At 37.6% G+C, this 25,758-nt stretch overlaps 1 protein-coding gene across 5 annotated transcripts in view; it reads right to left on the minus strand.

Moving 5' to 3' along the window:
* Nucleotides 1-5,296: 5,296 nt before the first annotated feature.
* The window catches only part of pde1cb (phosphodiesterase 1C, calmodulin-dependent b), a 126,609-nt gene continuing 106,147 nt past the window's right edge, over nt 5,297-25,758 (minus strand). For 4 of the 5 annotated variants that reach the window (XM_041993083.1, XM_041993081.1, XM_041993084.1 and 1 more), the window contains 10 exons: nt 24,187-24,287; nt 22,839-22,967; nt 22,246-22,347; nt 15,837-15,957; nt 13,728-13,809; nt 13,244-13,364; nt 10,247-10,422; nt 9,415-9,642; nt 8,741-8,803; nt 5,297-8,524 (listed from right to left, as the gene is read on the minus strand). In XM_041993083.1, the coding sequence (XP_041849017.1) occupies nt 8,505-8,524; nt 8,741-8,803; nt 9,415-9,642; nt 10,247-10,422; nt 13,244-13,364; nt 13,728-13,809; nt 15,837-15,957; nt 22,246-22,347; nt 22,839-22,967; nt 24,187-24,287 (1,143 nt within the window). In that variant the 3' untranslated portion in view covers nt 5,297-8,504. The remainder of the gene's footprint in view (nt 8,525-8,740; nt 8,804-9,414; nt 9,643-10,246; nt 10,423-13,243; nt 13,365-13,727; nt 13,810-15,836; nt 15,958-22,245; nt 22,348-22,838; nt 22,968-24,186; nt 24,288-25,758) is intronic. The other variant, XM_041993082.1, reaches the window with a different exon arrangement.

A 25,758-nucleotide genomic window follows, 5' to 3' on the forward strand; every position in this document is an offset into this window, starting at 1 on the left:
ACAGAGAGAGAAGAGTCTTTTATAGACGTCAATGCAAAACTGTTTCTTTTTGCAACCATAGCCATCATCTGGTCATTTTATTGCTTGCATGTTTCAAGCGCCTCCACATTAGCTTAATTTTTCAGAGCATGTAGCAGCATCTTTTTTAAAAAAATTTTTATACAATTAATACTTCTAAATATCCCACATTTTTGTCTGTGGTAGGCAGCTGTTTTCACACAAGAAGCCCTAAAACTATCAATAAGCAGACCTGTGAGGTTAGTGAGTAATACAGTGCATCACGAAACTTAGAACATAGTTCCCTGATGTGCTGGTCAAGACAACTAACTTATGTAATAAATGAGGGAATGTTGAACTAAGAAGTGTGTGAGAAAAACAAGAAATCAAAAAGTGGGCAAAGTGGGCAGCTGTAAAAAAAAAAGCTTTAAACTCTGTCAACTGGCTCTGAAAAAGGCCCATAAAGTCTCGGGTTTACTCAATTTAAGCAAATATAATATAATCAGTTTTAAAAATGTTAAATTTACATCAATAATTATATGAATAACTGTAACAAACCCTCCAGCTTGTAGTTTTACCTTCTAAAAGGATCTAATTGGACAATTTTATAATTTGGTATTTTCTGTTTCAAACTGACGTAAAACTGCACAATCAACTATTCTTTTAGGTTTCAGAGCTTGGCTTGGTTTCTTTATGTTTTTGGGAATTACAACAACATATTTGTATCCCGATTCTGTATGTTTTTACAAGTTCACCATAAACTAAAAGAAAACAATAATGTCAAAGTTTAATTATGCTGCTTTTCTAAATGAGCTCCTCAGTTTGTTGGTCAGGAACTGGATGCTGGCATTTCTTTAATCATCTCTTCTGTGGAGTCTTTTTATTGCAAATCTTTATCCGTGGACTTCAGGGAGCTCAACGCCCTCTGTGACTTGCATCATCTGGTGCGTGTCACAATGCTACAGCCATGATGGGAGTCTGTTCTGCTCCTTGTACCCACCTGAGGGGGTTACAGTTGGCAGCTACCACTCCTCACCTGACAGGCTTCCAGAAAAGGAGCCACTTGGCTGCCAGCAGAAATAGCTTCTTCCTTTTCAGGGGTCGGCCCCAGTCAAGAGGAGGGAAGCTTGGCTCTTTAAGCATTGGGCTGATTCCCAGACACACTAGCAGCTCAAGCCACAGGGCCTTTTGATTCTGGGCTCTCAATCAGTCACTCTAAATGCAGCTCTGTGCTCTTTCCAACAATAGACAGGGTTTCATTTTTATTAAACAGCTTGATATGCAGTGTCTACGTTACATGCTGCATCATGTGGCCCTGTGTAGTTAAGTAAGGACAACATGCTGTCAGTTTTGGTTAGGTTAGAGCAGGGCTTCCTGAAAGGCCACACATAGTGTACATCATGTTTTTTTTTAAGTCTTCACTGTAGAAATGTGAGACAGATACAACAACAGAAAATAACATGACAGTTACATATTAGAAAGTATTTTAGAAGAAAAATACATCATAAAACACAACATTTCACAAAACAGCCATGATAGATATATACAAATGAAATAGAAGGACAAAATTGAATTTAAACAGAGCTTTAAAAAACCTCAGAAAGCATGTGACCAAACACTAGAGCACAAAAGATAAAACAAAAGCACTTTAGAAAAGATGTAAAACATGAGAAAAAACATTTAAGAAAATACTTTCTGAAACTTATTTTTTTAATGTTGTGTTTTCTGTTGGCTTTGTTTCTGAAATTCCCATGTTAAAAATGTATAAATAAAGAATTTTAATCAAAATCCAAAAGCAGAATTGTGGCAAAGTAAAAGTAGTAAGTTGTTATTTTCTATTTATTGTTATCTCGTAAACAAAATGGTTAATAATTTAAGTGGAAACCAGCAGTCGGGTCAGTCTTGTTCAGTGTAGTCGTTTGTGTATTTCTGGGTGTATAACTCTACTTTTAGATTATATTAAACATAAGCAGCTGAGCAGGTCCTTCTGCAGATGTGGCTGCTTTCTTTTTGATGGAGGAAAAGCAAACTGATTAGCGGCTCCAGGTAAGATCAGAGGAGCTTTTCTTGCCAAGTGGCTCAGTGATTAAATCGCAGAGAGCTAGTCTCAGGGTGCCGGGTAATGAAGGGACAGGCTGGTGGATGCCTTCACACCCTCCTCCCCCCGCACATCCTCCTACTCATCCTCCATCGAGCGGTACTGGAGCTCAGCCTGAACCTGGGACAGGAGGTGGGGTGGAGCATTAACGTGCTCACATTCAATTACACACACGTGTGTGTGCTCTAAATGTAGTTTTCCTCACTTGACATGTATAGAAAAACTATATATGAATATACCGTATGAGACATGTTTGTTTTATGCTCAAAAGTCATGAGCTTGACTTCACAGCAAATACAAAGCATGAGAATGAGTGACAAAATGATGGAGCAGTCGCCACAGGAAGCATACTCTATCCAGCCACCCTTGACTGGAGTTAATACAGCAAAGAAACTCATTTGCACATTTTACTGCCAAGCAGATTTTATAGTTACGGAGGAAAAAAAGCCACAAAAACAACAGCCCTGTAAATCAACAGTGGGCCAAAACAACAACAAAAAAAAAACCAACCCACAAATCTTGCTCTGCAGCTGCACTATATACCTCAATCAGGCCAGAAATAAGCATTAAAGCTATTTAAAATACTGTTGATAGCTTTTGGTTACAGGCAGTCCCCATTCTCATGCCTGGCAATGGTCGTTTATGGCGAGGAACCTAATACAAGATTTCTGTTCTAGTGCAAACACAGTGGCCATGGGCACCAAGGAACAGCTGCCGTATAATTGAATTAACATTCGCCTTCTGCTCCAGCACTCAGCGCTGTGTTGAGAAGTCATACACATCCCTCCACGAGCTCCATCAACCTGCCCATGAATATGCATGCTACTTGTGATGAATATGCACTGTGTGTCTAATGTTTGTGGAGTTGCCTACATGTCGAATAAAGAGCTATACGCTGTAGACTGTCTTGGGAGAGTGGCATGGTATACATCAAGTCTGTTGATCTTTTTAAGCATGCTGGCCCTCTGAGGCTGAGCGCTGTGATGTTTAAGGAGCTTCATCAAGGTTTAAAGTCTAACAGAGACATCTAGTGGATCCTTTACTGAGTTGCGCATGATTTAGTTTGTGTGTGACACGAAGTAAAGGCTTTCACTATGTGTATAGTCATTTGCTTGATCTAGAAATGAAAATATTATCTTCCCTATTCCTTACTTTGATCATGTATAATACACACACATATATAACTTCCCCAAACAGCTAAATTAGTAACAGTATGGTATTACAGGACTCATAGATTTGCTATGATGACCCACCTGTTAGACATCTGGACATTCAGAACTTAAAAAAGAAAAATCAAAACAAAACAAACAAAAAAAATCTTAGCTGTTGTCTAGCTCAAGTTGATAGATAAACGAGAAGTTTAAGCTTTTTTCAGTTTTTTCTTAATTTTTTTCCTTCCTGTTTCACCCACCTGCTTCAGTTTGTCACCAGTGCTCTATTGCACAAAAGTATTTTGATTCAGGATTAAGCTGGGCTTGTCAAATCCAAAACAAGAGTGTCCAGGCTTGACTGGTTGCACAAAGAGCAGGCCAGGATGAGCAAACACGGATTCATGAAGCCAGGTGAAACCAATCCTGAATCAGTGCGTGATCCAGGATTTATCCGTGTGTGTCTGGCTATTAAAGCACTATCAGATGTCTCTATTCCCTCCTCCACAGAGGACTCTGTGACATTAAACAGGGTTTTTATTGGATTGCAGCTAAGAGAAATGACAACTTACAGGACAAGTGTTAACAGACTTGCTTTGTGTTACATTGGTGCAATGCCTTGGTGCACTGGATTGCACCGACAACTAAATAAAACCCCCCTCAGATGCCCATGAGCGGGATTTTTTAGATGAACATGACCTTTTTTGTATTGTCCACTAGTCTACATGTTATATTTTCAGATGGGCTGCAAGACTGGCTTGTTAATCAGCAACGTTGTGGCAAAGTGTCCTGGCTCTGACCATGACTCCATAGTCTTTGGGACTTTTGCAATTTATCAGCACTTATCGCAAAGTGAGCCACACAAGTTACCAATGTGTCTTATTTTACCTATTAAGCATGCTTTCTATTAAATTTAAATATGACCTGCAATGGCAGAGGAATTGGTGTCATTTTAAACAGATTTGGCTTTTTATCAATGTGCTGTATACTGTGTGTGTGTGTGTATAGGCCTGTAGGGAGGTTCCTGCATCCATATATTTGTCAGTTTGTTGGGTATAAAGCTGTCCTGCATTTATCCCATCTGTAGACATGAGTGGTGAATTATATACAGACCTTTTGTAAATGTTTATCCTTGTGTTGTATATTGTTTGATGTTGTGTTTTCTATTTTGTATAGCACTGTGTGACTTCAGTTTTAAACGGAGGTCATGGTTTGATAGCTTTGATCTTCCCTTATTCAATAAAGGAGCATGATGTTACTCTTTATGTATTTATCTGGGATATGTGTGTGTACGTGTGTGTGTCTAGGGAAAAGTGCTCTCTGCAATATAATCTAAAGTGTTTAAAAAATGAGTGGGTTTAGTTGAACGTGATGTGAAGTGGAATAAATGCTGGTTTCCATTTGTGATGACTGCTGACTGTAATAAGGGATGAGACTAAATAGATACTAGAACTTAGCCTGGTCTGGAGCATGCTAGCTCCACAAAATAAATCTCCATGGTAATTTCTGTCATAACATATCCCACTTTCCACAGGATAGGGAAACACTGCTATACATAATCAGACTGAGCCACAACTTCATGTCTAAAACAAACCAAAAAAGCCAGGTGCCCATATGAACAGCCACGGTTTGACTGCTGCCACTCTTAGTCCTGTCTATATGAACATTTTGAAATTCCACATTATTTATCTGTAGAAACACTAATATTCTTTTCATGGCATACTGTTCTGACATGATGCATAAGAATTAGCATTTTAAAACTGTAAGATATGAGTTAATAGGACAAAAAAACTGAATATAGCTGAATTTGATTCCTTAATCTTCCAGTTGTAAATTTTCATTCTGCAGCTCAGTAACCCCACAGCAAAACAGCAGAAACAGTAACTGAAGGAAAATATGTTCTAGTGCCTGTTATTTTGTTTCTGTAGCTCAAAATAACTCTTCTTCTCAGACTCCAGAAACACAAAAGGTCTTTTTGTGTAAAAGCTGTGGAATGTCCCTTTAAGTATAGAACAGAATGGTTGTGCAGAAATCAAGACAGGCACACATGATCTGAGCCCTTTAAGTCCAGATTTATTGATACGGCTGTGCAGTCACAGAGCAGGGTGGCGCACACGGCCGCCTGGCCGGCACGGTACAGTGACACACACATGCATGCACACACACATTCAGTCCCAGTCATTCTGTCTGTTCAGGGATGTAGTGGACAATAATTACCTGCTGTCAGTTCATTTGTTTTTTAAATTTTCCACCCATTTTTTTTGTTACTTGACCCACATAATACTGAATGCTACTATTTTTAAAAAGCAAACATATCAGTGGTATCAGCTTTCTGGGTTGTTAGAGACATGCTTTGGATCTAAAACAAACTGTTTAGGCAGTTTCATACAGTCTACTGCATCTCTTTATCTTTCTCTCTCACACGCAAACATCTCATTGCACTCATTAACAGAGTAGGTCACAGTGAGGAGATCAGAAATGCACATTAAGTATTTTGTGGCAGATACACACACACACACACACACACATACATGCACGCACACTTTACACCCATCAATCTTCAGTCACTTGAGCCATTGAGATCAGTCAATACAGACAAAACAGGGAAACAAAGCAATAAACAGTACCAACTACCAAACACCATTTTCAGATGTCTTTACATGTCAGCGATACAGCTATGTTTCCTATTATGATCAGTATAAAGTCCTGTTAAATGTTCATATAGTAGGCTATCACAGTAGCAAGTGGAAGGTAAAGCAAACTACAAGACTGTACATGTGTTGGTCCCTTGGTACAGAAAATATATTCTGCTTTACCAAGTGTCAGGCAGTCTATTTTAAAGATGTTTAACTGTAGTATGTAAAGATTGATGCACTTTAAATTTACAATTTTGAACTACTTGAATTTTTATGACTTCATATAAAGCTGGTGGAGTAAAACATAACATATACACACAGAGGAGAGACAAAATGAAAAAGGACAGTGTGCTCATACAATCGATCCTCTGAGCATAAAAAGAGAGCAAACTACAATAAAATAAAATCAGACTAAACATCACGAAACAGCTAGAAAATAGACTTTTCTAAAAGAAAATCAGAAAAATGTAGCAGGAAAACATAATTGCAAATACTGTGAAACATGAAACAGCTGACTACAGGCTGATTCTGTTGACTCTTCAGTGTGAAATGATATTAACTAGTTTGTTTACACCTGGAGCGCAGGTTCAAATGACATCACTAAATTTCATACAGGTGGAAGGTGTGACATGAAAAGTACAGATAGAGGCACACAATCAGCCAGCTGGCTTTCTAACCACTGACTGCATCTTTTAGGTAGAAAGTAGAATGTGGTTTTAGCGTATGAAAAGCGGCTATTTAACCATCATCCTGTTACAATAAAAAAGAGGAAGAAAGTATTAGAACAAAATGGCCTAAAAAAAAAAGAAATTTATACTTTCTACAATTTTATATCAGTTTTAGGTCTTAAAGTGATTACCCTTTTTCAGTTTCATATACTGCATATCAGACACGTCACTGTATGTATCAGTATGCTGTACATATGGTGTACTTTAAAAACTTCAAGTTCACCAAGAGCTTAATCTTGGCACAGTAAATGTTGGGCTCTCCATACCAAAAGAACAGAAGGAAAAAATAAAAAGGGAGTTTCATAAAAAAAAAAAAAAAAAGAAAAAGAAAAGAAAGAAAACGATTAAAATTGAAAATACTGCCAAAATGCTTCCTTTCTTTTCTCCAGTTATGCATATTACAAAGTACAAAGTAAAAGCTAACCCATCATATCAGGGGTTGGTTATGTTACATATAAACAGTAAGCAAGAGCGACATCGTCTATATGCAACATTACAAGCATTAAAACCCCAGCAAACACCTAAGAAGCAGGTACAGTTTGGACTCGCAGCCTCAGATACACCACAGAAGCACGATGGGTTTGGCCAGCTAAGAGGCGTACGAGTGCACTGTAAACACGCTGATTAAACATTACACCGAGGACCAAAACGGTAAAGAAGAAGAAGGAGATAAAAATCCTCTAATTCAGTAGCAAAGCAGACTTTTTGCTACAGCTTAAATACACATAGAAGGCATCGAGAAGAACACGCACTTTGACGATATTAGACACATCTAGTGCATGAATCATACAGACATAAATACAAAACAGTTTGACAAAAAGATTAACAAAGACATTAAACTAAAACTTCAATGCATTTGTGTATGTGATATGTTTGAAATGCAAAAACTGCTTTCTAATTTTTTGGACATTTTCACAATAATCTTTATACATTTATTTCCAAAAAAAAAAAAAAAAAAAAAATTCCCTTACTGGACTGTGGATGGATTTCTACTCCACCTCAGAGCCAAACTTTTAATATTTACAGTATAGAGGACAAAACATACTCACAAATAAACCCAAAGCAATTTGTACCTGGCTGAAAGGAACAAAAATGCATGAGGATTGCACATTTCTATGGAAAGCAAAAAGAAAGTAAACACGTCATAACTTGTGGTAAAAAAATTACTATTAATTTTCTTTTTGCTGCCTTAGCAAACATGAGAGGCTCCAAAATCATAGGAAGAAGTTTTCTACATTTGAATAGGTTTCTGGATTGCTTGTTAATAAAATAGTGCTGAAGATCTGTGATTCTAACCTCAGTGTAATGTACATACATACATTGTACATGCTGTTGTAAAAGTCTTTTAAATGTGCGTCTATTCTGCATTCTGAACAGATCTCCACTTTTATTTGAATTTGCAATAAACTTAATAAATTACCATAACATAAAAAAACATCTTTTACTAATTATCCACAAAACAAAGAAAAAAAGAAATGCTGCAAAGAATTAAAATGGGACTTTTACAACAGCTACATTTCTGTGGTTAAGTTGAACAAAGACAGATTTAAGAAATTAAACAAACTGCAAAACATTTGCTAAAGGCTCCTATTGCACCCCCACCGCTGCCAATTTAATGTTATTAATTCCTCTCAAAAGTCTTCAGTAATAAGCAGGAGGGAAGGAATAATGCACATGACTCTGCATACATAGTAAAAACATGATAACTGCAGTAAACACAAGGTGGACACAGTAAACACACATGGAAGCAAAGGTGTCAGTTTCTCAGTGACCAGTAGAGGGCGACATAGTCCAGTCAATGGAATTCCCTTTAAGCTAAGTCCCTCATAGCTTTGTGTGGCAGGATCAGGTCAACAGCAGCACAGCAATAATGTGGCCATGATGCTTCGCAGCCCCGTTATTCCATCACTTCCTCTGCTTTAGTAAAACATTACAATTATTAACAATTTATTAGTTTGTGAAACAAAAAAATTCTCACCTTTAGATATAGATTATATCTATATAACCTGACTGATAACGTTTCTAATTTCTAACTGATGCAATTTTAGCATGTACAAAGATTTTTTTAAGGATTTTTTAAAGACATGCTCCAGTTTTATTGCCTATGGTTTCAGGCTGCAGGATTAAACTCACCACCCATTTCTTTGTTCTTATTTTCTTCATCATCTGGAGATTCAGTTTCTTCTGACAGCTCTCCTGAAAATAGACAAAATGTTTTGTCATGCTCACCACATGTGTATATTTAATGGCAGGAAATCAATCTACAGTTGTTGTTTTTTTTTTACAGAATTCAAACTATTGGTGCATTAAATGTAGAATTTACATGTTGACAGTATGCCATCAAGAGGAAAGCTGCACTTGCGAACAGGTTTCAATGCTCAACCATTTCCTTTCTGAAGAGATAAAACAAGGTGGAACTAGAGGGATATTGGACGCTTTACAATTTCACAACAAACTTATTTTTTATTTTGAAAGATGGCATTTAATAATAGAAAAAAAAGAAAATGTATATTTTAGCTGTGTAATAATTTGAAATATTTAATTAATGAAAAATGAATTCACACAAGCTTGATACTGGATGTCATAAGTCAAATTCCCAAACATACAGCGATAGATAACATGAACTCTGAGATGTACTGATGAGGTGAATCAACACAAGGTTTTAGGTGTTTCAAATCTGAGCTGTACTGACAAAGGACTGGGAGAACAAATCAGAGTAGATGTAATACTCACTAACCTACAGATGATTGTGTTTTTATTGTTGCAAAGAGGACATGCAGTGGGATTATACTATTAGAAAAATATACCATTCTGCAGAGGGAGATTCTGATGCACTGTGCTCCCAGGCTGCGATCCCTGATCTGGTTCCCCTGTGAAACCATCTGGTGGTCTTTCGACCTCTGATGGCTCAGGTGGCTCCCCCTCCAGTTTATTCTCCTTTGGATCTTGGTGTTCTGAATCTTTGTGGACCTCTTGGGGCTCCATAGCCTGCTGTGCTTTCTCCTCTGCTTCCTTTTTAGCTCTCTCCTCTGCCTCTGAAGTCACATGCAGCACAGAGACAGTTTAGCAAGTGCATCTACATGTGCATTCCTTAATGTTGTCTTAAAGTCAATGAAACCGGAGGAGTATGGGGTAAGATCTGACATGAGGCAGGTTTTTAAACTTCTGACAAAACTTCACCAAACATTAACTGTTTTGCACCACTTGGCAGCAGTTAATACAAGCTGTAAACAAATGTGAAGCACTTAAGAAAAAGGGCATATGTTTCATCTGCTGACTAAAGGAGGGTTAAATGTCTTCAAAAAACAAAAAGAAGTCCAGTTCTGTCTTTTTAAACACTGATTAGCTCTATGATACCTGTGTGCTTTTAGCAATTTCAGAGTCATTACAGTTCACTTAACAGTCAGCCTGACTTGATTTTTGTGTACTTATTAATTCAAAAACCACATACGCTTCCCTTTAGCTCTTTTATGACCCTCCACCAATTTGTAAAATACCTGAGAGCAGTAGAGACCTTTAGAGCTCTGCAAATTTGTTTGCCATTTATTTCCTTTCAAGTGTTGCTATGATCTGTTCAGACAAACCAGTTTTATCATGGTCTTCAATATCAACTAACCAGTGTTGCAGATAATACCGTACCTTTAGCAGCCTGGGCTTTCCACCTTTCCCTGTTCTGATAAACCTCCTCGTTCCACAAGGCTTTAAAGTTCTTAATGTCCACCGTCAGCAGAGAGTTTTGGCCTGATGAGCTGCTGTCGGAGCCCACGCTCTTGACACTGTGCCTCTTGGTTTCATCTGAGCTAATACTGTTCAGACTGGATGGATAAAAAAAAAACCAAAAAAACAAATAGATTAAAGATTGAAGTTGAAACTTAAAGGTCCCATATTATACATATTTTAGACAGTTTCATAACAACATTGTTTTGAAAGTGTATTGCCTCCAAATTCAGCTGTGGTCCTTTATTTCAACCATTCCAAATGTGGCTCTAGTGAGCTCTACTAAGAACGGACTGTTTCTGTGTCTGAACCTTTAAATACTCATAAGATGTGCCTGTCCACCCCCCTCTTTGGGAGAGGATCCAGCTTTTGCTGGCACCCACTCGATGATTTTAGAGGGCAGACTCAGCTAACCCAGGGGGTGGGTCAATGGCGGTATCCACTACTGGGGGAAGTGGTAATTTCCCTTTGTGAGGTCACAAAGGGAGAGATCTCTAATTCATCCATTCAAGCACACATTCAGTAAAAGTGGAACAAGAAAGCAAGAGGTGACAGAATTTTCTCATTTTTGGGCCTCATACATAGGCTATGAGGACACATACGACTGCTAGAAAAACTTTAGAAAATGAGTTTTGCATAATATGGGACCTTTAAGACTTTTAGTGTACAGTCATTTAGGCATTTTCAGCATGTGGGTCCTTTTTGTAAAGTTTATTATTTTCATCGTTTTAATCATGTTAACGTGCTGATATTTGACTTTTGCTCATTTCAATAGGAGTAAGCAGCTCATGCTGATGCTAGAATTTGATCTGACAATGGAGCCCCTAAATAAGCTAAAGGGCAACAACAAAACTTGGTTTACCTGTCACAAGCTGCCCTATTCATCATGTAAAACTAGTTTAATAATTAACTTAAGTGGTTTGGAACAGAGATTTTCAACACAAAGAGACACTGTATTCAGCTTTTCAGGTTCAGGATAACTCATGAGTACTGAACTTTCCTGATAATCATCACTTTTTAAATAATTTATTTACTGTCCAAGCAATCCAGTGATAGTTGTTGGCACATCTGTTGACACATTTTAAATAAAAATGGCCAAAAGCTAATATGACTCAAGTTTAATGTTGCCTTTTTAACTAAATGTAAACAACTAAATGCTAAAAAAGTCTAGGCCCACAGCATAGCTCACTGACGTCAGTAACTACAAACTTAATGATTATATCTCCAAAAGCTTTCAAATTATAAGTGGGATGACGTGCAGCTGTTTTAGGCCCAATGCAAATTCAATAGCTTTTTCCTACCCCTCCATTTTGCAGATGTAAAAGACCAATTTTCCTTTAGAGATTAGAAAGTAGTGATTGTCTAACTCAACATGTACTTGCACCTTTAACAATTCCTTCATCCCTTAACTAAAAAAGGTGATCAATTAAGACTGAAAAATTCATTTTCTGATGGGGAATTAAAAGAGTTCAGGGTGTCTAATGACCGACACTGACATGATAAATTGATGAAGTAGATGGTTTCTCTTAAAATTTGTGAAATTAAAATGATGAAAGAATTATTGTGTTTATTTTTACTCTTAACTCAACCTGCTTTAACATACTTTGCTTTACTACCTGTTCATTTAATTGATTAAAACAATCGTTTTTTAAATAATTTCTTTTTTTTTCCTTTGGCTTTTGGATTTTTCCAGATTTTCTTATCCAAGTTGAATCACTATGTGCACTAAATTGCATCACGATCAATGTAAGATCCATGATTTTGAGGTTGACTTATAGTAGGCACTTTGATACATATCACTGCTGAGACATTTCAGTCAAAAATCACAAATATTAACATGATCTCACACTATAGCAAACAAACATGAAGCCTTTCAAAGTCAGTAGGCTCCATCTTTTGGGCTACAAAAACAGCTAAACAGATGTTAAGTTGGGGAAACACGGGCATCCCTACGAGTAAAGCTAAAGTAATTTTTCCTGTTTTAAGTAAGAAACATAAGCTGTCAGATGCAGCAGTGTAAAGGAGATAAAGGAAGGTTGATAAACTAAAGTAGACAGAGCTGACATATTTTAAGATGACTGAAAGTAGCTATAAATGTTGTGACAACAGTCCAAAGAAACGGATAAGCACCCAGGTGTGTGACTGCAGCAACACTATCTGAGGATTACCCTCGATTTGCTTCAACTGGCAATTCACTGAGTAATGCTAATGATGGCTGTTAAAGTGAGCAGCGGAGCTAATATTGATGTCCAAGTTCAAGAGAAGACGCAGAACCAGACTGTCAACGTCTTGGTTTACAATGCAAATTTATTTGAACTCTGTCTCCCTGAGTATCTTAAATACTACTGCAGGAGCTTCACTTATTTATCAGTTTTTAAAGCCTCACACACCTGATTAAGCACAAAGCTGGAGAAAAAGTATTGAACCGACTGATTAAACCAGAGGAGACCAAATCACTTCCTTTTGCAACTCAAGAGGCTCTAAGCCAATCCAACTCTAAGGTCCATTCTTCGTCAGGGGCAGTGAGAGGAGCTGGACTTGCATCCCTAAAATGTCAATTTCAAGGTGGGTGGCTCTGCCAGATGAAAGGTGGAGACATTTCCACGGACAGAAATGGATTACCCATGGGAGACTCATCTGCTGTTCTCAATACTGCCATTAGACATGCTGTTGTTGTTGCAGAGAAGCTGTTGTGGTTTAATCGTGTCATTGAGCAAGCACTTGTTCAAAAACGTATGCGAGGTGAAGGGTAAAAAACAAGAAATTTTCCATCCTTGATTAACCTAGCTGGTTGATTAAAATTTATTCACATTTGCATACCGTCACCCACTTCCATCTGCTCAGCTCTGCTACAGAGTTGCATTTAAAGTCAGAACCTTTTCTTTTCAAAATGGTCTCAGAGAAAGTGCTGCTGCTCACCTCGAACGTCTAAAGCCAGCCAGACCTGAGTGAGAGGCCTCGTCGATGAGCGGAGTGACGATCCGCTCCATCATGTCTGTCAGCACAGTGAAGGTGGGCACCACGATGAAGTCTATGAATCCTGGTAACAAAAAATCAGCAGTCAGTAAAAGCTGTTTAGATGGTGTGTAATGCACCTTGACAAGAAAATGTGAGAAACATGACAATTGCTTGCAACACTGAAAATAATTTGAACAGAAACTGTGACTCAAGATGATAAATTTAAACAACAACACCAAAAAAGAACTTTTTAAAATAATTTATCAACATAAATATCAACAGATGCGACATGCATTTGTACAAAATGTAATTAAACCACTGACCACAGAATCCAGTGTCAACTCTTTAGCAGAAATATATTTGTGCAGGTGTTTTGCATAATTGTCTGTCCAGCCTCAATACTGACCACCCATCTATTAAGGTGGCATTTAAAAAATACTCTTACCTATCTGGGACTGTGCCACCATTGTCGACTTTCTGTCACACAGTGGAGAGAACGGCAACCCCAGCTCAGCCTCTTTGTCCCCCTGGAAATGCAACAGTTTTTTAGCCACAACCGTTTGGGTTTGCCCAAAAGGTGTAGTATTCTATAAATACATGCCAAACACACCAATTCCTAAACACACACACTTAGCCCTGCACACCACATGCTCCAAGTTGTATCATCAGACGGTAGATTTGTCTGAGCCTCTCCCAAAGTACTTTCAGGCCACAAATGTGTTTCATTTTCTCTCCCTATTTGCCACAAACAGATGAGATGTGCAGTCGAGAGGCAATGTTCTTTTCAGAAACTATTTATTGGCAATTCACATCCCAAGAGAAGAAGGCCTTGTGAAAATAGCCGAAACAACTATAGCACTGGTAATGAGAACAATGAGGATTAAAAATGAAAGAGATAAAAGAAATGTGGCACAATTTAAACCTCTGTCTCCATTGATGATTTGTACAAATACACAATCTATTATTTATAGCAGAATGCATTGTATTATTCAAGAAGAAATATTTTATATTTATTCTTCCATGGTGGCTGACTTTTGACCTTGAACAAGTACTTTGAATAAAAGAGTATAACTGCATGACTCATGTTTCTTGGATGGTATTGTTATAACCAAACCTTTTATTAAAATAGTTATCCATTAATATTGTCATGATAAATCCAAACAAAATCCTACAGCTGCAGGCTTATTGGCGACATTTACTATCTATGACAGCAACTGAGATTACCAAGAAAAATATGTTTAAGGCTCCTGAAATATCTTGAGAATCAAAAGAAAAACACTAAAACATGCTTGACATGTCATCTATAAACTGTGAACTGGAGCTAGTAATTAGTCATTTAGCACACAAACCACATTTCCAAAAAAGTTAAAATCTTAATTTGTTTGAACATTTATTCAACAGACACAAAAAAAGTAAATATTTTAGTGCATTCACTGATCAATTTATCTGTATGTATAACATTTTAAGCAAATTTATGTAAGCAATGTATTTTAAAAAGCAGATTTAAAGAGAACCAAAGAAAAGTGTATAGAGTCAATCAGCAGATGAATTAGTAGTAGATAATGGTTTCAGGACTGGTTAAATAAGCTGGGTCAGGGTTGAACATTTTGTCTTGGTCAAAAAAACCACTGATAACAAGTAAGAAGAAATCTTAATGGAACATTGCAAAGGACTTTGATTTCTCAGCATCTACAATGCATAAAACCATAAAACGGATTTATGGAATCTGTGAAAAAGATCAGTGTGTAAAGGTCAAGGACAGAAACGACTGCTGAGTGGAAATGACCTTCGAGCACTTAGATGGCACTTCATGAGAGACCATCATACAGTCACAATCAGTATAACTGCATGGACTTGAGAGAAGCTTAAAAGCCATTGTTGCATCTTGGTTTTGCACCCTAAAGATGAGAAAGCTCATTTGGGGCTGTGTGGAGAGAAAGATGCACAAGTCAGCATCTGTGCTGTATTGGAGTGCATCAGCGTGCAAAGCACAAGTGACTTGCATGTTTGATTCAGATGTGAATATATGTAAAATATATACATTCTGGAAATTCATGTGTTAACATCAAGGCATTGCATTTTTCTGGGGTGGTCTGAGTGTGTTGGCTTTCCTGCCCTCCAGACAATCCAGCTCAGTCTCCTATTAGTAAAAGTATAAAGCAATGTTTGAAAGAGAATCCGACCATGATAAACTGCAAAAATTAATACTTTCACTCCTTAAAAGGTCAAACAGTAAGATAATTTTTTTTGAATGATTGTTTCAATTTCTATATCTGTCTATAGAAAAAAAGTGGTCAGTAAAGATGCAAAAAATCATGTCCTTTGTACTTGTGTTCATGCAGTGCAGGTAAAAGAAAAAAATCTAATTGCAGCTTTAGCATTTGTTTTTCTTTTGTTTTTTTATCTTTGCATTTTGGAAAATTTCTTGGCTGCACAGTGATGTAGTGGTTAGCACTGCCGTTTCACAGCACGAGGTTTCCTGATTAGTTCTACTTATATGTGATTAATAAAGTTTAAGCAGCACTCCCTAGCACTGCCAGGTGAACTGTCTCACCTGTCTGAAGAACTCCTCTAGCAGTGAGGTGGTCCAGCGGTGGTGGAGGTCCCAACTTTTAGCCGGGTGGCTGATGTCTGCTGTGTGCAGCAGCAGGGACAGGGCTTTGGGCTTGTCGATCCTAAACAGAGGACAGAAGTAAAATCAATGTTCAGTAGACTTGGTTTCTGCATAGTTTATTATTTAACATTGAATGACACTGGATTTAATTTATATATTAATTTTGGTGAGTTGGTGAGTCAGAGAAAAACACTTTTATTAGTTTGAAGGAAAAAAGCATATAAATAGAGATAAATAAAAGACACTGCAGACAAGTCTGACAAAACATTTTAGTCTTCTTATGACTCAAAAGATCATCTTGAAAAGATGCTGGGAAAGAAAAGAACTACAGCTGCTGAAGTGGCTAAACCAGGGTGCCCAGGACACCCAACAAACTGTGCAACATGACCACCATAAAACAATATTAAATAGGTGTTATTACTCTATAGCCTAAATCAGGCTCTAAATCAAGCTTTTGCACAAGTTTAATAAGAATATTTTACCCAATGCAAATCTATTCAATGTTCCACCATTTCACCATTTCCTGGTGTTCAGCTTGTTTTCCTGCTACACTTCATGACTTCTGTTTTCCTGCAATATCAAAGTCACCTCATTATTTTCACTACTCAAGTCAAATGGTCTTCTTCCCTGCTACCTTCTCAAGCCAGTCTGATACTCCTTTAAAACTCCGTTGTGTCATTCTCCCTTTAAACTGATTTTTCTGCAGCCTGACTCCTAACACACACACACACACACACACACACACACCCTTCCTCCTCTTGACATTCAAGCAGCTCATCAGTTTGCTTATCCACCGCTAACATTCTAGACTGCAGGGGGGTCCTATCCCGTCTCCTTCATACGTTCATGTCACTGATCCAACTAAATTCTTTGTGCTAATATCAGTCATACAGACATTTGTTTTTCCAGCAGTATAATGGTTTATGTATATTTGGTTCGATATAAACTACAGCATGTTTGTATTTATGATATTAAGAAAAAAAGAAAACATCTTAATTAGCACAACAGTGTGGCTAGGGATGGGAAATGAAGTTATTGATATCATTGCCATTATCAATTCTGCCTAATGATCCAGTTCTTTATGGATTCCTTTATCACACAGGTGACCCGTGTACAAAAGCTGCAGCTCCTTGGTGCAACCAGCCCACGTTTAAGTCCCGACCTGGGAACCTTTGCTACATGTCATTCCCTATTCTTTCTGACCCTCATTCTTGTCATAAAGACAACTAGAGGCCAAAAATCCCCCCCCCCCCCCCCCCCCCCCCCAAAAAAAAGACCTAGCGGCTAATAGCCAACAGACAGATATAGTAGGAATGTTTCATCAGTTGATCAGTGATAAACTCTCCACACCAAGACATCCACACCAATTTATTCCAATAATTTGATTACTGGACTGAATTAAAAGAAAAAGAATATACTGTAGCTGCCCATCAGGGACACTTCCAACTCAGGTAAGCTTGGAGCAAGTAGCGATTAGGTTGCGTACTCCTCCACACAAGGATATAGGTCTGTCCTATGATCGATTACTTTTATTGGTCTTTTCAATATTAAACATATTTACATATAAACTTTAGAGCTTGTGTCAGGTTTCTTAATGAAATGTAGGCATGCTCTGGATCCCCACTTCAACAAACAGACAGATGGGTTTAACATTGTTTATTTTTAGTCAGTGAGCTGACCAGCACCTGTTAGCACCAATACAGGTATTGATATGCCCATTCGATTCTGATGATTGGGAAAATTAGGAACCGGCTTGCTGAGTGGAATCCGTTTTTGATTTCCAACCCTAAGTGTGGTTTGATATTTTAAATTTGGTGCAATAGGAGTTGGATCAACTTTGGGATCAGTTCAATACTATTGTAGTAGCAACATAATTATATATATAAATATAAAAAAAAATAACTTTCCTTGTCACTCTTGCAGGACATGAAGTTTCTGACTCACAAAGTCCAATAAAGAAAAGAAGCCAAACGGATACAAAAATGACATTTGTTTATTAGAAAAATCTACAGTTATACAAATAACTCTTCGCATTTACTGCTCGGACAGTCGTGATAACAAAAATATTCATGGTCAGAAAACTATTGCTCCTCGTCCCGCTCTGTTAATCTGCTACAGACAATGAGCATACACTCTACACTGCACCTCACCTTGAAAAATGCAGGACATTAAAGAGCCTAAATAAGTAATTTAGCAATAAAATAAAATAAAATAAATATTACTCATAACTAAATTATTCTAATTTAACATTATGTACAGATTACAAATAATTTCTATTTCTGTGTGTATTAATGTTCACTCATTTGGGTTCTTGAAGATATTCACTTCTCTTCAGCTTCTTGGATAAAGGAAAAACTTGTAATGATAAAAAGTCCAGTAGCTTTTCTTTTAGTACTAAGGATTACCATCACCCGAATGACTAAGACTTTACAAGAGAAATTTTTCTTCATCCAGACACTGCTGTACTGGGGGAAACTTTATATTGTTCCACAGATGCTAAAATACATCAAAGCAATGATTAACATGTATCCTGATGTATGTACTCGAATGACAACTCAGCGCAACAACATCCAAATAGAGGGGGAAAAAAACTCTTTATTCATGCTGCCAACATTAGGCTCAGTGGTCCTCTTCCCTCAAACAGTGTGAAAATGCATCATCCCACCTCATCAGAAAGCGTGTCTGAGATATCACCTGATGACCATATCAAAATATCTTGTTTAATGGACTGATGCATGAAGAGACAGACACACACTAACATGGAAAGGAAGCAGACAAGATAGAACACACATACATAAAAATACACAAAACACAAGGTTAAACAGAGGTGAGAATGACTAGCTCACATTTTCCCTCGTTCCATTTGTGGCAGATTGAGTCTTGAAGTGCACTCTAAGCGGGCCTGCAGCACACTGGTCTGAATTACTTCACATTAGAGTCTATTCAGCATCGCAGCTGCAGACTGCAATCTCTTATTTATGTGCATGTGTACGTACTGTAGCGTGATGATTACTTTGTAGTCAGCACTTTTTGTTTTTGATGTATATTCACATATCCAGGAAGCATACCATCACTGATTCTAATATATATTCTTGGGAAGCTGCCTGTCTCCACATTGGTGCTGTTTAAGCAGTTTTCAGATAGTGATGAGTGTTAGGCGTTATCACAATGAAAAGAACAGACTGAAGGTCAACAAGTTCCTTGCAATCTGCTCTTGTCAGTATTGCAGCTACATCAGCAGTGATGACTCATCACGTCATATGATAGTTTGCTTGATAGCTCTTTTTTTTTATCTTCTCCAGCTGCTGTAATGTGTCTGCATGTACAGCAATGATAAGTCACTTAGGAGGGTGCTGTGCTCTAAATGTAAAAAAGAGCAAGTACTATTAGGAAGTGCTCAGAAGTACACACACCGCAATTACCCTAAGGAGTATGTGAAAGTATTTAAAGCAAGATGAAGCATATGAATCAACCTGCCATGCTTTTCTATTCTTTAACTTCTTTTTCATACTGGCAAAGCAGTACTTTATCTTTGAGAGTCAAACTGAAAATGTTTTAAAAGAAACAAGCACATAGGAAGCTGTCATCCTTCTGAACTAACTACAGCAAGGACCACCTCAACATACGTTACTTTAGTACAGATGGTGTGATGGGTGCTATTGGTCTGCCCGTTAGTGAAGAAATATGTTGTAATGCAGGAGACACAGTTCTTCAAGCAGACTGAAAAAACAAAACAGCTTTTACTGAGTACGTGGCTCATGGCCTCCATCTTTCATATGCAGGCTATGAGCCGTGTGCTCACACACTGTGAGGCCCTTCAGGGACCGCTTCACCATACAGTGTGAAGGTCATGTGACAAAGGGTCGGCCAAGTTAGCACTGACTCAATAGAGAAAATAGTTGTCGGCATATATTAGTTACTGTGGAAATCGCGGTGGACATCGTTTATGTGTACCCCCTATGTTTTGTTTTGTTTTGTTTGTTTTTTTTAAAAGCTTTTTATATTAACATTTAAATAGAGGTGGTGGTGGGTTTAAAAATATGGTAAATCTGTTACATGTGTAAAGCCAGCTTATGATCAAAGTCCATTACAGGACTTTTATTATCATGCCTCATCATATATAATTTACTAAATCACTTGAGATTATTGTGATAATATATCTATTATAAAAATGTTAACTGAGGTACAAAATAAAATCTAGTGAGATGGATGATCATTTTCTCATAGTCTTTAAAAGTTAGATGGCTTTATCCAACTAGTATTGATGCTGGCCATGACAGAAAAAGCATGTTTGTTTCTTATTCTCTTTTATTTTTCTGACCATAAAGCTATGCCCATTTTTTTTATTGAATATGGTTTTTTATGGTCCTAAGACCTAACTGTAAAACTAGTTTCTGGTTTATCAAGTATTATGATTTCACAATAAGACTAAACAAAACAATGCATAGTATCCTCTTAAAAAGCACAGTGTATAACAAAGTCAAACGTCACTGACTAAAAAATTTAATATATCATAAAAACATTTTTTCTATAGGTATCTAACCACTTTATGAAAATAAATTACATTTCTATTCTCTTAAAATGAGAAATTTATACTTGCTGTGCGTCCACATACATGGCAGCTGCCATATTTGTGCTACCAATTTTACTATAGTGTCTCTGAATGGACAAACTACTCTGTGTGAAGTAAGAACCCTTTGAGCTTTTACTGCAGTACCAGCTTTGTTTGATAGATGCTAGAGTGCTGTGTGGAATCATTAATGGTTTAAAAGGCACATAAACAAAGACAGTACATATTTACACACTTGCAGATAAAAACGTGTTTACATATGAAAGATTTTTGGCCAGCGATGGCCACCATCCGTTCACAATGGTGACTGGCATTTGAGGTCATTTCTATGCTCATCTTTACTACTAGATGTCAGTACTTCTGACATATGGTAACTTAGGCTGAATCACACATCAGTCCCTCAACACATTTCTACAGTAGCAGCTGCCAGTTCAACTGTTTATAAAAACAAATAATAATTATTGTTCAACTTACGGGATGGGGCGGCTACAGTCTTTTTTTTATTTTTACAAAAGACCTGTTCACATGCAGATGCAAAAAGCCCTCTGCTTGCCATATCATGTGCGCCTTTAGGAAAAGTTATGAATACACTATTTAATCCTAATATTACCATTGGATCCAAAAAACACATAAAAAAAGTATTATGATTAAAATTTAAACAATGGTGGCTCATAAGAAAATAAGTAAACAAGAAAATAAGTAAATAAATATAAACAATAAATAAAAGTTTAACTACTTAAATGACAGTGTGTAAGGATTACTGGTGGTTACTGGTGAATTGTTTATGGTGTTTATGGATATAAATGCATTTCAACTGGTCCTTGCGATGGACTGGCAACCTGTCCAGGGTGCTCCCTGCCTCCTGTCTGCTAAATTCTGGGATAGTCTCCAGCTTCCCTGCGACCCTGAATTAGACTAAGCAGTAAAGAAAATGGATGGATGGACGGACGGATGGATGTCAATTACTTATAAGTGAAACTATGTGTAATTTGACTACATACACTACTAACAAAAAGTTATATCTTTGTATGATGTCAGAATGAACCTAAATGCACTATATCCTTTACATATGAACTTAATTTGAATAAAATGAATATTACTATGTTTTATAGTTCAAATTCAATAATTTTCCTTTGCAGTGTGTTCCACCTCACACTGCACTCAAAGACTTTCTGACTGCTTGGCAGAGGGCATGTGGTTAAAAAGCATATCAAGCAAATCAAAGCTGCAGGTAAAGACATTATATTATGTCATTTGAGAGGTGAAATTTTCTGTTGTTAATCAGCTGCAGTAGAACTACAGCATGCCCACAAACCTGCTGAGACTCTCTGGCCCTGGCTGTTTTTCCACCACAGTGTGCAAATACATTTCACTCTGCCAAATCCGGTGTGACTACTTCATAACTCTGCTGCTGCCAATGCTTTCAGGCTGGAAAATAGCTGTGTTTCTACCTGAGAGGGTCTATAGTTGTACCATGCAGCATAACTCTGCTTTATAATACATGACCTTTAGAAGTATTTCATAGAAATATAGAGATTTTATTCAACATTCTATCTTGGGTAAGCAGAACCCGAGCATCAGAAAGCATCCTTTGTTTGTTTCACAAAAACTGCCACATATAAAAATGGTTGTTTATTGTGTTCCTCTGATTAGGCCAAGCTTAATTGGGTATTTAATGGACGGTGGTTAATAGGTAATGACTGATACCAGTTTAATGGGACTGTAAATCACAGGTTATGGGCAGGAAGTGCACTTAGCATTAAATGAATGACAACCTACCCTTCAGGTTGTTGTAAGAAGTTCTTCATGGCCTTAACCTGCTGGAAATGGCAGGACATATCAGTGGCCAGCACCATCTCCACCACCAGAGCACGAAGCTCTCTGGACGATAAAAAGTAAGAGAAAACACATTCAGTGTAATGAACTGTCAAACTCCCAGGTACGAAAACTGACTCATTTTAAAAGTTGCTTAGGTAAACGAGTACTGTTTATAATATCTACTTTGACAAGTGCTTGCTCAGGCAGAATACAACTGCAGCTGTGGTATGTTATCATACCACAGCTTCATTTAGCATAAAGCTGAACCTTGACAGTGATCCAACTTTGCTGATTTCTGAGTACAGACAATAAAAAAACAACAACAATAATAATAATAAAAACATTTTTAAAAAATTACTTAACTTTTGCTTTGAATTAGAGCATCCTGTGAGCCTGTTCTGCTTGATCTGACTGGTTTCATGCCTGTCTGCCTGTCTGTTTTTCACATGATATTTTTACATCTAAGGTTTTAATTCCTTCTGCACCTCTGTCAGCGTTTTTTTTCTTCTTACTGCCTCTTTTCATCTATTAGTTCAAGTATCTGTGCGACTGACCTCCAGTCATCCTTGGAGAGGTTGTAGAGGATGTTCATTTCATCGTCATCCTGCAGCAGGCGGTAGGCTGCGCTGACATGATGACTCTCCAACACTGAGCGGTCATTATAGAGGATAGCTGTGTCTGACCTGTTAGGTTAAGACAGAGTTAAAATTCTTTTCTTGGTTTATAGTGGGGGAACAAAAGCAGAAACCAAGCATGGACTTCACAATGCTACCAGTTTACTTTATCAGCAAACCGTGTAACTTAATAACAGTATTGTGTGAATAGGATTTAACATCATTTACAAAAATCATGTTCATATGCATAATTTTTGAGATCTGCATTTTGTCTTGAAATTTAATTATCTGTTTATTACTTTTTACTTTTGCATAGATACATGTATATACATGTAATGTACTCACTGTAGGATGCTGTAGGCTAAAAATTGTTGGCAGAAAACAGGCTTTTGTGACTGTTTGCACATTAGTTTAACCTCAAGTGTATCCCTGTCTTCCTCAGACAAACTTAAAATTGGATGAAGTCTTACCTGCAAAATGAAAGTAATTAATTTGTTTTAAACTATCTTATTTATCTATATATTTTTTAGGTCCAATGCCTATTAAGAGACAAAATCAAATAATGAAAAAAATAAGATGGGGTCAGCGTGGCTCAGCAAGGTAGAGCGGTCGTCTTGTAACCCGAGGGTTGCCAGTTCGATCCTCAGCCAAGTCGAGTTCATGTCGAGGTGTCCTTGGGCAAGACACCGTACCCCTAATTGCTCCTGATGGCTCGTGGTTGAGCGCCTTGCATGGCAGCTTCTGCCATCAGTGTGTGAATGTGTGTGTGAATGGGTGAATGTGATGTATGATGTAAAGCGCTTTGGGTACCATTCCAAGTACAGTAAAGCGCTATATAAATATGGACCATTTACCATTTACCAAGATTAATGCAAGGCAAGTTTATTTAAATTTACATTTAACATCCAACCCGATGGGTTGTAGATGTACCTGAATTTTAATTTCTGATGTAAAAGTGCCTCTTTGTAAACTATTAAAGTTTTGGAAAGTTTATGTACAATTTATCAGAAAAATGAGGAAAATGGTCCAACGTTGTCATATTAAAAAGTTCAATTAAAAAAGTTGAGATGTTGTTACACAGTATGTGTGTGGGTTATAAAAGGTTGAGGATTGTTAAACATGGGATAAAAAGGCTCATTTCTTATTAAGGGCTTGTGGTTCGGAGTTCATCTCCTGTTATTACTGCACTGTGGGCGATCACAGTGTGGCTGGAAAGCCTCCTTGCTGTAAATGAAAACATTGATCGGGTGAGTCGGTGCCATGCATTTTTGATTTTATCATCCATTACCTTGTCTGGATGTGGAAGTTGTTTGTGGTCCCTGTGTGCTCATAGTCGTGCACTGCCGCCGCAAAGATCATGGCAAAGATCTCGAGTTCAGTCAACCAATGCTGGAGGCAAAGATAGAGGAGAGAAAGACAAGAGGGGAAGGAGGTAGAAAGAGTGAGAGGAAGCAAGGGAAAGTAAAGATAATCGGTGGAGGACAATATCAAGAGGATCATAAATGAGAAAGGAGGGTGGTTAGAAAGGGGAGGTAGCAAAATGGAAAAGTCAGAGACATTGACAGGAAAAGAGGATGGAAAAGTAATGAACACAAAAGGAAAAAATGGACAGAGATTAGACAAGAGAAATGAGAAGCCAGTAAACGGGAGTGCAGGGGATGGTACATTACACCACAAAGATGTTGAGGAGGCATGTGATTTAAAGGATGGAGACAGGAATTTGGCATGAAAAATACAATTCCGCCAGGGATGAAAGAAGGGGAGAAGGAGATAAAGGAAAGGTTAGGGAAGCAAAAAAGTGAGTCTAGGTAAGCAACACCAGATTTTAAAATGTCTCTTTAACACCACTCAATCTTTCCTAGAACCTCTTTGTGTGGGTCAGTCACCAAATATGAACAGAAATGTCATACTTTAATTCTGCTGTAAGTTCATGTGGCCAAACAGATGTTTTCCTCTTTAAGTTTTTATGTGTCAGGATTTTTAAAGAACTTTGTGTCATTGGTAGAAGAAAGAAATATGACAGCTGTTTAAGAATAAATTCAGTATAAGGTTTTCAGTTTCTTGGTGAGATGTCAGTTATGAGATCACACCTTTTTGGGATTATTTATTATTGTAATAACTGCCCCTGTCTTTCTGCGAATGGATCAGTTATAAATCTTATACATATGTTGTAGATTCACAGTCTGAGATTATGTCTTCATATTCTTTCTTTTACTTGACTAACAGTCCAGAAGATTTTCAGTTTATATCAGATCATCTAAAGAGTTAGAACCAGAAGATTTGTAATGTCTGCATGTGTTTGTATGTATTAGGACATGTTTAATCTTTGAGTGTATGCTGCAACAACACAAGCAGTGAGTGGGCATGAGCAATTTTCTCTGAGATGTGCATCCATCTGAGTGTGCTCACTACAGAGAGAGAGGAATATAGCTGAGGTAACCCAGTCGATATTGGTGACTAATCAACAGTGGGTGGTAGGGGAGTCATTAAGAACTGGGTGGGGACAAGATGGCCGATCCTCTGCTCTGTATTTCCTCATGAGCCAGCTTTATGAATGACCTGTTGATTGGTGATTTAATGGAGTCTTGCGGGCATGTGAAATGATAAATGCTGTTGTCTTGATCTCCCAGCAGCCTATGGTTGTGGCATTAATGTGTTTTCCTCCGCAAGGTACAGCCCAAAGAAACACACCATGTCAACAGCTGTCGTAGCCACATTATTAAGGTGATTAAATAAAAACAGTGGGAGTGGAGTGGCACCCCGGTTGGCTAGTTGGAGACTTTGAACTCAGGCTAGTAGGCTTTATTTGGAACAAATGTTGTGTCACAAATGCCCTGAAGTCAATCCTGTGAGAAGGAGA

This window comes from Melanotaenia boesemani, chromosome 8 (assembly GCF_017639745.1).
Source record: "Melanotaenia boesemani isolate fMelBoe1 chromosome 8, fMelBoe1.pri, whole genome shotgun sequence".
Taxonomy (NCBI): Eukaryota; Metazoa; Chordata; class Actinopteri; order Atheriniformes; family Melanotaeniidae; genus Melanotaenia; species Melanotaenia boesemani.